We start from the raw sequence: 12,187 nt of genomic DNA, 5'->3' as shown, positions 1-12,187 counted from the left end.
ATAGTTCATCAACTGGAGAAAAAAACATTAGGAAAGTGATTCCAGCATTATCATTATAGTTGTGCTATTTATTTAACTTTAGAAAGATTTTTACAACTATATCTTTGTCGTTATAGTTATCGTCGCTGGTTTTTGAACAGGCATTTTGCCTTTTTAAGTGTGGTCGCACTAACCGCATGTTTCAGTGACAAAGAGACTGGGAGTTATTTGTTTTACATGGGAGTTTTTGTTTTTGCCATTTTGATTCCATTGAATATAGCATTCAATTAGGAATGCCTACTATACCCTACCCATCTGTACAGCCTCCAGACATTAAATGGCAATCTTGCTTTTTACAGCATACAGGAACTTCTCTTGGGTCTTTTGAGATCAGGAAGGTCTGGGGGTCATCCAGCGGTCTATGTAAGCCAGACAGGTGTTCAGATTCCTCCATTCTGCCTTCAGAGCAGGCACGTGTCCCCCATCCCACACACGCACACACAGTGGGTGGCCAGATTTGCTCGCCTCTGCAGCATGCAGGAGCTGGAAGTTTTTTTTCCACTAAACAGCCATGTGGTGTTACGGGATGGAAACAACATGATCTTGAGGTAAAAGGAGCTCAGACATCCCCACAACCTCTCCTGAGCTTGATCCTTGTCACTGCAGCTTTCCTGCTTTCTCAGCTGGATCAGGCCCCACGCCTCTGAATATCTCCCAACTGAAATATACTCACAGTTACCAGCCTAGTCACAGTGCAGTTAGCATGTGGTAACTAAGCCTGCCCATTCTCTTTCACTCACACACATACTCTGACATCGATCAAACACACTTCTGCATCGTGGCGACATTCCAGCTCTTGGATTAGAAGGGATGATAGACATGACATTCTCACAGACAATGTAAATATATTTTGACACAGCCTTCCCTATGCCAGTGGGCACATGGTGGCATCCACCTGTGAGAGAATGAGTAAGAGGCATGTCTGACTGACAGCCTACTGCAACACTCTCATGATGAATTGAGCTTCTAATGAGGTGTCATTTTTAATCGTTAAATATTTATTCTGCATTATTGAAAGAGATTAGCCCTCAATATTTTTCAGTGTGAGAATGTTTTTTTTTGTTGTTGTTGTTGTTTTGAATTGAGTTGATTTTTAAATGTGAGTAGGTAAAATTAACATCAGTTAAAATTCAGTAGAGATTCTTAAAATATGTATTTTTAACTAGAAAAGCAAGGTTTTAAACACTTTAAAAGGCTGTAAACACAGATGGATGAATACAAATTAGAACTTCTGTATTAAAAGCAAGCCAAATTTTCAGCTGACATTTTACAACAGATAAATGACAAATAATTGTCCTCATTTAATGAAAATTCCCAACATTATGGTAAAAAAGATCTTGTTGTGGTACATGTCATTTGGATACTAGGTATCTAGAGAGGCTAGTGAATGGAGTTCCATTCGTTCAGTTCCTAGACAGTAATCATGGACAACTAAAAATGCAAATTGTGAATCTTTCAAAGCAAAACATTTCTGGTAAAAGGAATGATAGAAAACAGTCTGATGGATGTTTTTAGAAAGAGGAATAATAGATTAAATTGACATTGTCTTTCCGGATTTCTTTTTGTCCATTTAATACAAATACACTACTTGCATGTGTACTGTATATTCTTTTAGGAAAAATTATAAAGAAAAAATCTAATTATTTACCCATTTGCATCTGCAGAAAGCATCTATTACACATTTTTCCTTTTTGTTAATGTTCATATTTATGACTGTTTGACGACTTGGGCAGATTTCCCTTTTTTCATTTCACAATTTTTTCATTATCTACTTTTATATTCAGTGTTGCAACATAACAGTCTGATACAAAAGCTTGTGCTTTGTTTTCTTAGCGCAGTGATAAACTGCATCTAAAGTAATTTATTCCAAAATCCTCAGGTTTATAAGCTTTCTTTTTTGATGAATATACACAGAGTGCCCACCCTTGAAAAGAGATGAGCATGGTTAAGTAATCGCTTTTATAAGGTCAATGCTGATTTTATTCACATCACTGGCTGTCACCATAATACTGTACGTCCCATCCTTTCCTAAGATGGCAGCTTTCATAAAAACTACTGTCCCGATTTGGGGACTCTTAATTTAAGCTTGTCCCAGTTGTTAGTTTTTTTAGTCTCTTTGTCTTCTCTAGTTAAGTCTGGCTCACTAATTGCTGTCCTATAATGCCACAATTAACAGAGACTGTGCTGCAAGCATTATCAAGAGATCACCGGCCAGCATGTAGCTCACATCTGTAAATCAGCTTAGTTTGGGTAATTCCTTTTCAGTCAATCATAATACATTCTGTTTTTGCACTATTTTCAGAGAGAGAGAAGCTGGCATTCTCAAAACCCAAATACAAGCAGCGCTTTATCAGCACTGCTGCCCTCATTTCCACATAGAAAATGACGGGCAAAATAAACGCTTTAAAGATGTAGTTTAGCCACACTTCAAATGCCTAGTTGAAGTCCGAGTTGGATGAGAAGCAGCAAAGCACTTTTATCTGTCCACACCAAAAGAAATGCATAGATTTGATAGACAGAGGTCAGCTTTTTTCTTTTTTTTTGATTTATTGTTTCAGTTGTTCTCTCTTAGCTGAGATTAGAAATGCCACGAAGAAGATAAATGGGGTTTGGGGGGAGTTTTATCCATTCTTCTTTGGTTTTGTTTCGGCCTGTGTTTCGTGCACTGGAGTCTATTTGGTGTTATTTCTGGTGAATAATCAGAGGTGGGCCACGACCTGTGGAATTTGACGGTCCTCATTCTAGTGTTTGGGTAGTGAGGGCTTGACCCTGGGGTTGCTGGGGCAGAGAGGCTGAGGAGAGGGTCCTCACATGGTCACCCTTCATCTCTTTGTCCCATACGATTGTGGTTCAGAGAACAAGCATTGCTGTCGTCTCAAATTCAGGGGTTTGAAATTATAGCTCTGATAAAGCCACAATCTCCAGGTGTTTGTAAAACATTTCCTTTGATTAAAAATAAGCTGATTTATTGTCCCCCACAGCTTGTAATTTCAATAAATAATCTGCATGTTAATTGCCCCACAGGACTGAATCCATCTAAAGATTTTGTTCTGCTATTGAAGCGTTTTGTTATTGTAGAAGCAGTCTGTATTTTTTTGCTTGAAAATTGGATGTAGCAGGTAAGCTGCAGGCTCATTAAATTTCTCCACACATAGAAGCCGTTTAAAGTGCTATTTTTTTACTTAGTATTGATTGAAGCAGTCTAGTTTTCTTTCTCGTGTGTGTGTGTGTGTGTGTGTGTGTGTGTGTGTGTGTGTGTGTGTGTTTGTGTGTGTGTGCGCGTGTGTGTGTGTGTGTGTGTGCGCGTGTGTGTTTGTGTGTGTTTGTGTGTGTGTATAGGCAAGATGCCCAGAGGCCTGTACACCTGTGGCTCAAATTCAGTGTGACCTTGGGGCCCTAATGATAGCCCCCTCCTCCAATTTACCCAGAGACCTTAATTCTCTGCCCATTGTGTTTGGAAGCCCCCTGCTGGTGCCTGCTGGTGCCAAATGTGCTTCAGAAATCACCAAAATCATGTGGTTTGTTGAGGTGACTTGCACTATTAAAAGACTAGATAAGATTTTTGACTTGGCTGTGGCTAATATGGGTAATAGTGTTGGGCGATATGGTCAATTTTCAAATTAACATATCATCCCGTGAGATCGACGATACACGATATTATCGTGCATGGGTGGAGCAAGAGAGAGACTCTTTGTTCTTGTCATAGCATAACTATTTGGTGTTTTAAACCACGCAGGTGCGTGAGAGAGAGTCTGTGGAATCACCAATAATCAAAAAAATATACTTTCAAACATACTGATAAACTAACGTTAAATATAAAAATACTGTATTTAAAAAAGCTAATTCATATAGTCGGACGCAACTGTCATATCGCACGTCCTGTGACATCTGCCGCATCTGTGCACGGAAGTTATGTCTAAACGTTCTGCAAAATCAGTCAATGTTGAAAATCAATAGTAGATTTAGTCCAGCAGTTTAACACTAATATTTGGCATAAACGAACACCTTAAATATAAAGTATTTAAAACAACTAAGTTCAATTATTATGAGTAAAGTTTAATTGAACTGCTGCATCATTCATACGGCGTTCCGGACCGTGCGCCTCATGATGAGACCGACGCACCGCTACAGAAACAAGAATGAGATGCATTCAAAAATAACTGCGGGATTAAACTAAAAGTTAGTGAGAGCTCATTTAAAATACTGCACACATATAGGCCATTCAGATTACTTGTTAAAGTGCAATGAAATACCTTATATCTGCAGACGATGTACGTCTGTTTGTGGACGGAGACTGCCTTTTCATTATTTTGTCTTTACTTTATTTGTAATGCCAAGAAAGAGTTAATCTCTCCTGTATGAGAAGAGCGCGTTGCCATGTATCAGCCATTAAATGTGTGGGACACCAACTCCTCGTTTCCTATCTCTTTCATTTCATGGATTTAACGAGTTATCTGAGTCAAAGCGTTACAACTTCACCGACTACAGGCTCTGATCCTCTTTTGTGCATACGCAGTTTGTGTGTGTGTGTGTGTGTGTGTGTTTAATTATAACAGGCTGCCTAATAAAAACTAAAATAAAAATAGTTATTATTATAATATAATATAATACATCAATAGGCAAATGAGCCTAATATCATCTTGATTATCGACAGACATCTGCTTACGTCGATATCTCTGACTATCTTCAATACACGATACTATCATCTATCGGTACAACCCTAATGGGTGAGTAGACCATAAATTGGGACCAGTACATTATAGATACTTGGTGAGCTCATTTGATATGGGTCATTAAACAACCACTAGAACACCCTTCAACCACAAAAAGAAATAAATAAATTAAAAAGCAACTTACCAGTTGTCTAGAACTAGCTTGGCAACCACACACATAACCTTTGCTTAATTGCTTTTATTTTATGAAAGTGGTATAAAGTGGTGTGGATGCATTTACTTTCCAGCAGCTGTTTTGATCAGGTTTGGATCTGATTTCTGTTAGTGGTCAAGATACAAGACAAAAGCAGATTGAGTTGTTCTGCCATAATTAGGTAAGAGCAGAAAGAAACTGAAGTGATGGAAATCTGAGAGCCCACCTCGCCCACAAAAAAGCTCAGCTTGTATGGATTAGGGGTCAGAGGTCATATTGCTCATGGGTCAGTGAGGCATGGCAGTCTTGCAGGGTAATTTATGCAGCACCAGAGGAACTAGCTGGTTGGTAATTTTGTGATGTAGGTTTAACACAATGTGTGTTAACCAGGTGCTTTTTTTGTTATTGTTGTTGCCAGAAATTAAGACGGACAAGGTTTTGTTTATCCAGCTGTATTTACTCAGTGCAACTTATAACATCCAAGTGAAAGATATAAAACCAACATGTCGGAAAAAAAAATCACCCCCCTCGTAAAAATGACTTGTAAACTCAGTCAGGTATAGATGATCACCTTCTCAATGGCACACAAACCCGTATGACTTTCAACTCTAATGAGCTGCGGTCATTTTAATTAGCTCAGCATGAAAATAACTTTCCTGAAGCATTTCTGTCCTTGGTAGTGCAACTGAAGCAAACAACCAACTATGGGAGGCAAGGCACTGTCAAAAAATCTCCGGGATAAAGTTGGACAGGCACAAGTCAGATGCATACTAAAAAATTTCAAAGGCTGAATGAATGCCTAGAAGCACAGTGAAGTAGGAGGTATTTGGTAGAACACAGACCCTCCCTGGATCAGGACGTCACTCCAATCTGGATGAAAGAGCCAGGAGGAATTGGTCAGAGAGGTGAACAAGAGGCATACAGCAACACTGAAGCAGTTGCAGGAATTTATGATATTGTGTGCACGTGACAACATCATCACAAATTCTCCACAAATGTGTAGCTTGTATGGGGGTGTTGTAAGAAAAAAAGTCACTTCTCAAGAAACGCCACATGCAGTCACGACTGCGCTTTACCAAAACGCACCTTGAAGATTCTGAGGCAGATGAGTCTAAAATTGAATGATTTGGCCTCAACACCAAGCAAGCGATATGTCTGGTGAAAGTTCAATACAGCTCACCATCTAAATAACAGCATTCTTCCAAAAAAAACCTAGTGGTGGTGATATCCTGTTATGGGACTGGAGCACTTAAATGGATGGAAAAATGGATGAGGCAAAATAGTTGCAAATTCTGAAGTAAAATCTGCTGCTTTTTTTCCTGTGATGGCAAAGCTGAATTTTCAGCAGTCATTACTCTGGTTCAGAAAAAAACTTTCAACATTGATAATAAAAACCATTATTAATAATTGAGCAATAATAATATTTGATGATAATTGACCGCCAAATAAGCTAATTAGAAATATTTAAATTGTCCTTAAAAACATAGTCATTATAAGGGAAAATTGAATTCTCTTAAACATGCATACACCGCTTTAGGAGGTCAGTGGAGCTTTATTAGTTAGCAGGGACATTTTTGTGCTCTCTTGCTTTTTGCTCATCTACTTTCTTGACTGCTTTTATTCCTTGTTCTCTCTTTGTATCTTATTTCCTCACTTAGTCACACTCCCCCATCTCATTTCCTCTTGTGCTTAAGTGTACCATTGCTTTGCAAGCTTGTTTGTTTACTGACTAGAGCAGTGTAATAAACATAAGATTTGCACGGCCATCCTGATCATTTCCTGGTCGAGTTCAGCTCTGAAAAGTTCATGATTTGCATTCTCTGACTCAAATGTGAAAGCTGTTCTCTTGAGATGAGAAATGCTCAGTAGTAATTTTTTCTCGGCTTCAACAGCACATTCCATGTAAAACCATTCTGCTCAATGATTTAGGGCTACTGTTCCCTCTCTCATTCTGTTGCTTTACCATACAGATAATATAATGTTGAACTGGATACACTGACCTGAATGTATCTTTATGATCCCGTGAATTGAAACGTGTTGTGATGGAAACCTGTTTGTGTGTACTTGTTTTGTGTTTGTTTTGAACTGATGCAGAACTGGTCAGTGAGGTTAGAGTGCACCCAGGCTAATAATAACCTAGGTTTCCTTATCAGGATGTGTTCCTCTTTAGGGTTCATTCTGAGGTTGATAAATTTAATGCAGCCGAGCACTTCACCGCCATTCTCCTTTTCTCTTTATAATTATTCTTTGCCTTCTCTCAGACAGGTGACTTACCACATTAAGATTCTCTGCATTTATTATTAGCTATGGAGGGTGGAAGTGGAGGTCTGTTTCTCTTTTGTGGTGTCTTTTAATTCTTCATGCTTTTTCTCTCATTTCCATTATTTCTCTTTCTTAGCTTATCATCTGTCCTAGACAAGGTGCCTTTGACCAAAGCACAGGCTATGCTTGTTCATCTGTGGGAAAAACGATCCTTTAAGTGCTAGCCTGATTTATAGTTACAGCATGGCTGGCATTGATCATGTCAGAGACTGATAGCTGGCTGTAAGATGGCAAAGCCTCTATTGGTGAGGAGAGGAAGGAGAAAATTTGCCTCCGATCCAATAATTTCCGCCTCCAGCATCTTAAAAACTTGATCTAACTATAACTAGCTCTCTTCAATGGGGATTACTTAAAGGTCCCATGACATGGATTATTTCATTTTCTTTAAATGCTTTTTAATGTTTCCTTAGGTGACTTATATTGTTAGTATGATTTTTACATTTAAAATTTAGAAACAAAAAGCATTTTTATATCCTGATATTAGCCCTCTGGCTTGAATGCTCTGTTTGAAGGGGCGTGTCTGCTGTGAGACTCCGAGTAAACGACAACTGTTGTGATTGGCTGACATCTTAGCATTCGAAAAGTGTATTACATGTGGAACCCCTCTTAAATATATATATATTTTTTTTACTATTACAGCTGTCGAGATTAACGAATCGTGGAAGTGTTGATTATATAATTATTTTTTCAATCTTTTCCCATCACATGAAAGGCTGCAGTGATGAGCACTGAGTAGACAGAGTCTGTTTATCGCGTAAATGCAGTGATCTCGTCGTTATTGCAACACATTTTCTCTCACAAAATGCTTTCACCACAACTAACAGCAAACACATGAATACAGTAAGAGCTTTGTTGTGCAGCATAACAGCGTCATTCATTGTAACGGCAGTTTAGGCAAGTGTGCAGATATACTCGCGATGTGTGACAGCTCCGAAAAAATAAAGGGAGCGTTCTTTGATCGCTCTCTGTAGTTAAATCACAATTTAAATTACAGATTTGTTTCATGCTACTAAGAGAAACAACGTGAAGTTGATCGTTTAGTCACTGGCTTGATTCACTGATGCATAAACAGTATTAAACGATTTAGAAAGAAAGTCTGTGTGAACTTGCATAATTAGCTACACATCAGAAATCACTGATCACAGATCAGGCTTTAATGAACACTGTTACTCACTGTTTGTGGCAGGGTGCTGTCAAATCCATATCATAAATGTCTGTTTGTAACACCTGTGCTGACATTGCGACTGAATTATATGTAAATATTTGGGCGGGCAAAGCAGAGAAAGGGGAGGTAACATTTCTCCTTATAACGTCACAAGGAGGAGATTCAAGATCCGCCCAGTTGAGCTTCCATTTTCTCAAAGGCAGAGAAAGATAACAAAGTTTCGATTTACACCGATTAATATTTCAGGCTAGGGGAACTTATATTAATGTTAAAAAACCCCTTATAGTCACCTATCTATAAGGTCAGTGATCTCTCTATCATACCTGTAATGCTAACCTACAGCTCCAGGCTTATTTTAGTAGACTCCATGGTAATGTAGTGATCCACATCAGCAGTCACACTAATAGCAAAATCACATGGCTGCTTGGAAGAGTGAAGCAACATTTGGTCTAGGCTACGACCACATCGCCAGATCTGCTTCCTTCCCCTGATTTAAAGGTAGTTGATAATGTTTGGACTGATTGCATCTCTCCCTCTCTCTTTCTTTCAGGCTCAAACTCTTCCTGCCCAATGGTGAATGTGCCGTCCATGCTTGGCCTCTACAGGGGCCAATGTTCACCATCCCGCCCCAGTGGTGAACACCCTCAGAGCATCCACTTCTGAGGCCAATGGGGCAAATGAAGCACTGCCCCTGAAGCTCTCCAGTAAATCCCAAAGAGCCCTTTGCACTGAGAGGCACGTGATTATTTGAAAGCTTGCAAAAGCTGGCAGAAAAACAGCTGATCCTTTGTCGAGTGGTGGAGGAGTGTTGAGAGTGATCAAGGAACCCAATCCTCTTATCCCAGACCCAAGTCGCCAGCCTAGAGCAAGTGTACTCCTGGAGCACGTGGTTGGGGTGAAAGAACTGACTGACTGACCTCTATTGAGGACCGGGGCTAGAAGCAGCAATCAAAGATTGCTATGGGGGCTATGGGGGCCATGGTGACTTAGCATAAATGGCTACTCCTGACCCAAAGCTTGTGCTGGTGTCTGCTGCTCAACCCTTTACCTTTTACCTTCTCTTTTCCTCACAGTTGTCCTCCTCTTGCTGCGAACTCTGTGACAATCGCTCTCAGCCTCCCCTTTGCCCCCCTTTCTTCCCCAGTCCTGTTTTTGCGCTGTGGCCATGGGGCTGTGGAAGTTAGTGCGGGGTGTCAGGCAACTCGAGCTCCACCGCCTTATCCTGGTGCTCATCGTATTTTGCCTGCTCTCCATGGCTTTCCTGGCCTACTTTGTCAGCAACAGCCCTAAAATAAAGGAGGCGCCCCCTATGCCTTTCAGTGACTGTGGTGGGGTTGTTGCAGCCGCAGCAGGAGGGCAACGGGCTCCTCTTTTCCTGCCCCCTTTCACAGTCCAGCAGAGGACGGTTAAAGCAGTGGATAACTCTCGAACAGAGCCTGTGGTGCTGGTCTTTGTAGAAAGCATTTACTCTCAGCTCGGACAAGAGATTGTGGCTATCCTTGAGTCCAGTCGCTTCCATTACCACACTGAGATTGCACCCAGCAAGGGGGACATGCCTACGCTGATGGAACATGACGTCGGACGCTATGCCCTGGTCATTTATGAGAACATTCTGAAGTATGTAAACTTGGATGCTTGGAACCGTGACCTGCTGGATAAATACTGTACTGAATTTGGTGTAGGCATCATCGGCTTCTTCAAAGCCAACGAGAACTCGCTACTTAGTGCCCAGCTGAAGGGCTTCCCGCTGTTCCTGCACTCTAACCTGGGCTTACAGGACTACCACATCAACCCTGCTGCCCCATTACTGTACATCACCAAACCCAATGAGGTGGAGCAGGGCCCGCTCCCTGGCGATGACTGGACAGTCTTTCAGTCTAACCATAGCACCTATGAGCCCGTGCTCCTGGCTGTCACAAAATCCTCAGAGGCACTGGCCCATCTGGGGCCCCTACGAGCCCTTCATGCCACTGTAATTCAGGACCTTGGCCTTCACGACGGCATTCAAAGGGTGCTGTTTGGCAACAATCTATCGTTTTGGCTGCACAAGTTGATTTTTGTGGATGCCATAGCCTATCTGACATCGAAAAGACTCTGCCTGTCCTTGGAGAGGCATCTGCTAGTTGACGTGGATGATATATTTGTGGGAAAGGAGGGTACACGTATGAAGGTGACAGATGTGAAGGTGAGTGTCATTTCTATCCTCTATTTTAGAACACCGTGAGAGTGAGTGAATGATTTTCATTTTCAGAATTTTCATTTTTGGGTGATCTAACTCTATAAGAGTTCTTAGGCTGCTCAGTGTTGTTTACCTGTAAGCATTCACATTGATCTCTCATACTCTTCATCTCAGCCAGTGATTTTATGTTCTTAATGTATTGTATTGTATGTAATGTATTGGCTGATATAACATGGAAAACAAATGATGCTTTGAACACTGTAGTGTTATGGAGAGTCGAGGCTAAACAGCTAGTACTCAAAATAATGTGCTTGTTAGAGCAAGGCATAATTGCTCTCTTTGGACAATGTGCCTATTAACCTCCTATTTATTAGCATTGTTGCCATAGGGACTGATTACAGAGACATATGAATCCCTTCCAGTGCTCATCATCAGATTGAGTAGAAGCTTTTGGCCTCCTACAATATGAAAACTGCAACGCTGCCCTTGGTCTCTACACTTTCAGGAGTCGTAAATGTGTAGTGTACACTTTCGAAGATAGACATCACCCAGAGGATGTCCTCTTTGAAGCCAAAGTAAATTAACAGCTCTAATAAGAAATAATAGGGCAATTAATGTCCCATTTGCATTGACAACATGAAGATGTTTTTTTAGCAGAAAAATCTGCTTTGTCTGTCTCCTTACTGAATCAGTCAAGCAGTTAATTAACCCTCCATTAATTATGTTTGACAAAGTTAGCAATTGGCAATTTTAAATTTACTTATCTAAAATGGTGAATGAACATTGAATGGTGTGACATCAGAAGAGATGTAATATACAGTATTTCTCTTATATTAGCTTACACAAGAATACATATTCAGTCATTTATGTGTCATTACTCTGCCTCATGTCATTTCAAACCCATAAGACCGACTTTGTGTATCTGAAAAGAGGAACAATTGCATGGCCACTTTGTTCAATATAATGAATGTTCGAATGACGAATGAAATGAATGAATGCTTCAAAATTACAAAAAAATTGTAATGTCTAAAAGTTCTTATTGAAATTACATTTTAGGTCAACTATTCCTTGAATTTACTTTTAAGTCTATCAAGTTACATAACACAGATGGGAATAATCTAACTGAATAATATCTCACCTTTTTGGTACATCTTGCCTTTTTTGTATGAACTAATATCTCGGTGGGTGCCTTTACTTAATTTCATTTTCAGAACTAAGAAAATGCAAATGTATATTTAATAAGTTGTATTATACATTGGTTTAAAATGTGTCCACCTGTATGAAAACCACTGTATACAAGTTAAGCTATCTCAATAGCATCTGTGCCCTTATAAGAATTTTATGAAGCCAATATTATATGTTTGCCCCAACACATTTGGTTTTTGCAGACTGAGGGATGAGTCAGTTATTTTTGGTGGTAATCAACAACATGCCACAGATGCTGTTGATAGAGCATAACTTGTATTTACAGTTTTAGTTCATCCATACAGTAGTTTTAGTTCATCCATACTTTTTTCCACAAATAGCATAAGTGGTTTGCAGGAATATGTGTGTACTACACAGATTATCCACCCACAGAGCTGTGTTTATGTTGTTGTTTTTTGCTAGCATTGTAT

The 12,187-nt window shown here is 39.9% G+C and overlaps 1 protein-coding gene across 4 annotated transcripts in view; it reads left to right on the top strand.

The window, feature by feature from the left end:
• Positions 1-12,187, top strand: part of LOC132110759 (bifunctional heparan sulfate N-deacetylase/N-sulfotransferase 2-like) — a 136,921-nt gene that overhangs the window by 112,516 nt on the left and 12,218 nt on the right. For all 4 annotated transcript variants that reach the window (XR_009424679.1, XM_059517632.1, XM_059517630.1 and 1 more), the window contains one exon: positions 8,943-10,577. Coding sequence is in view for 3 of the 4 variants with exons in the window: in XM_059517632.1 (XP_059373615.1) it covers positions 9,558-10,577 (1,020 nt within the window). In the remaining variant the exon portion in view is untranslated. The remainder of the gene's footprint in view (positions 1-8,942; positions 10,578-12,187) is intronic.

This window comes from Carassius carassius, chromosome 30 (assembly GCF_963082965.1).
Source record: "Carassius carassius chromosome 30, fCarCar2.1, whole genome shotgun sequence".
Lineage (NCBI taxonomy): Eukaryota > Metazoa > Chordata > Actinopteri > Cypriniformes > Cyprinidae > Carassius > Carassius carassius.
The sequence above is the reverse complement of the archived record's forward strand: the minus strand, read 5'-3'. Positions and strand labels throughout refer to the sequence as shown.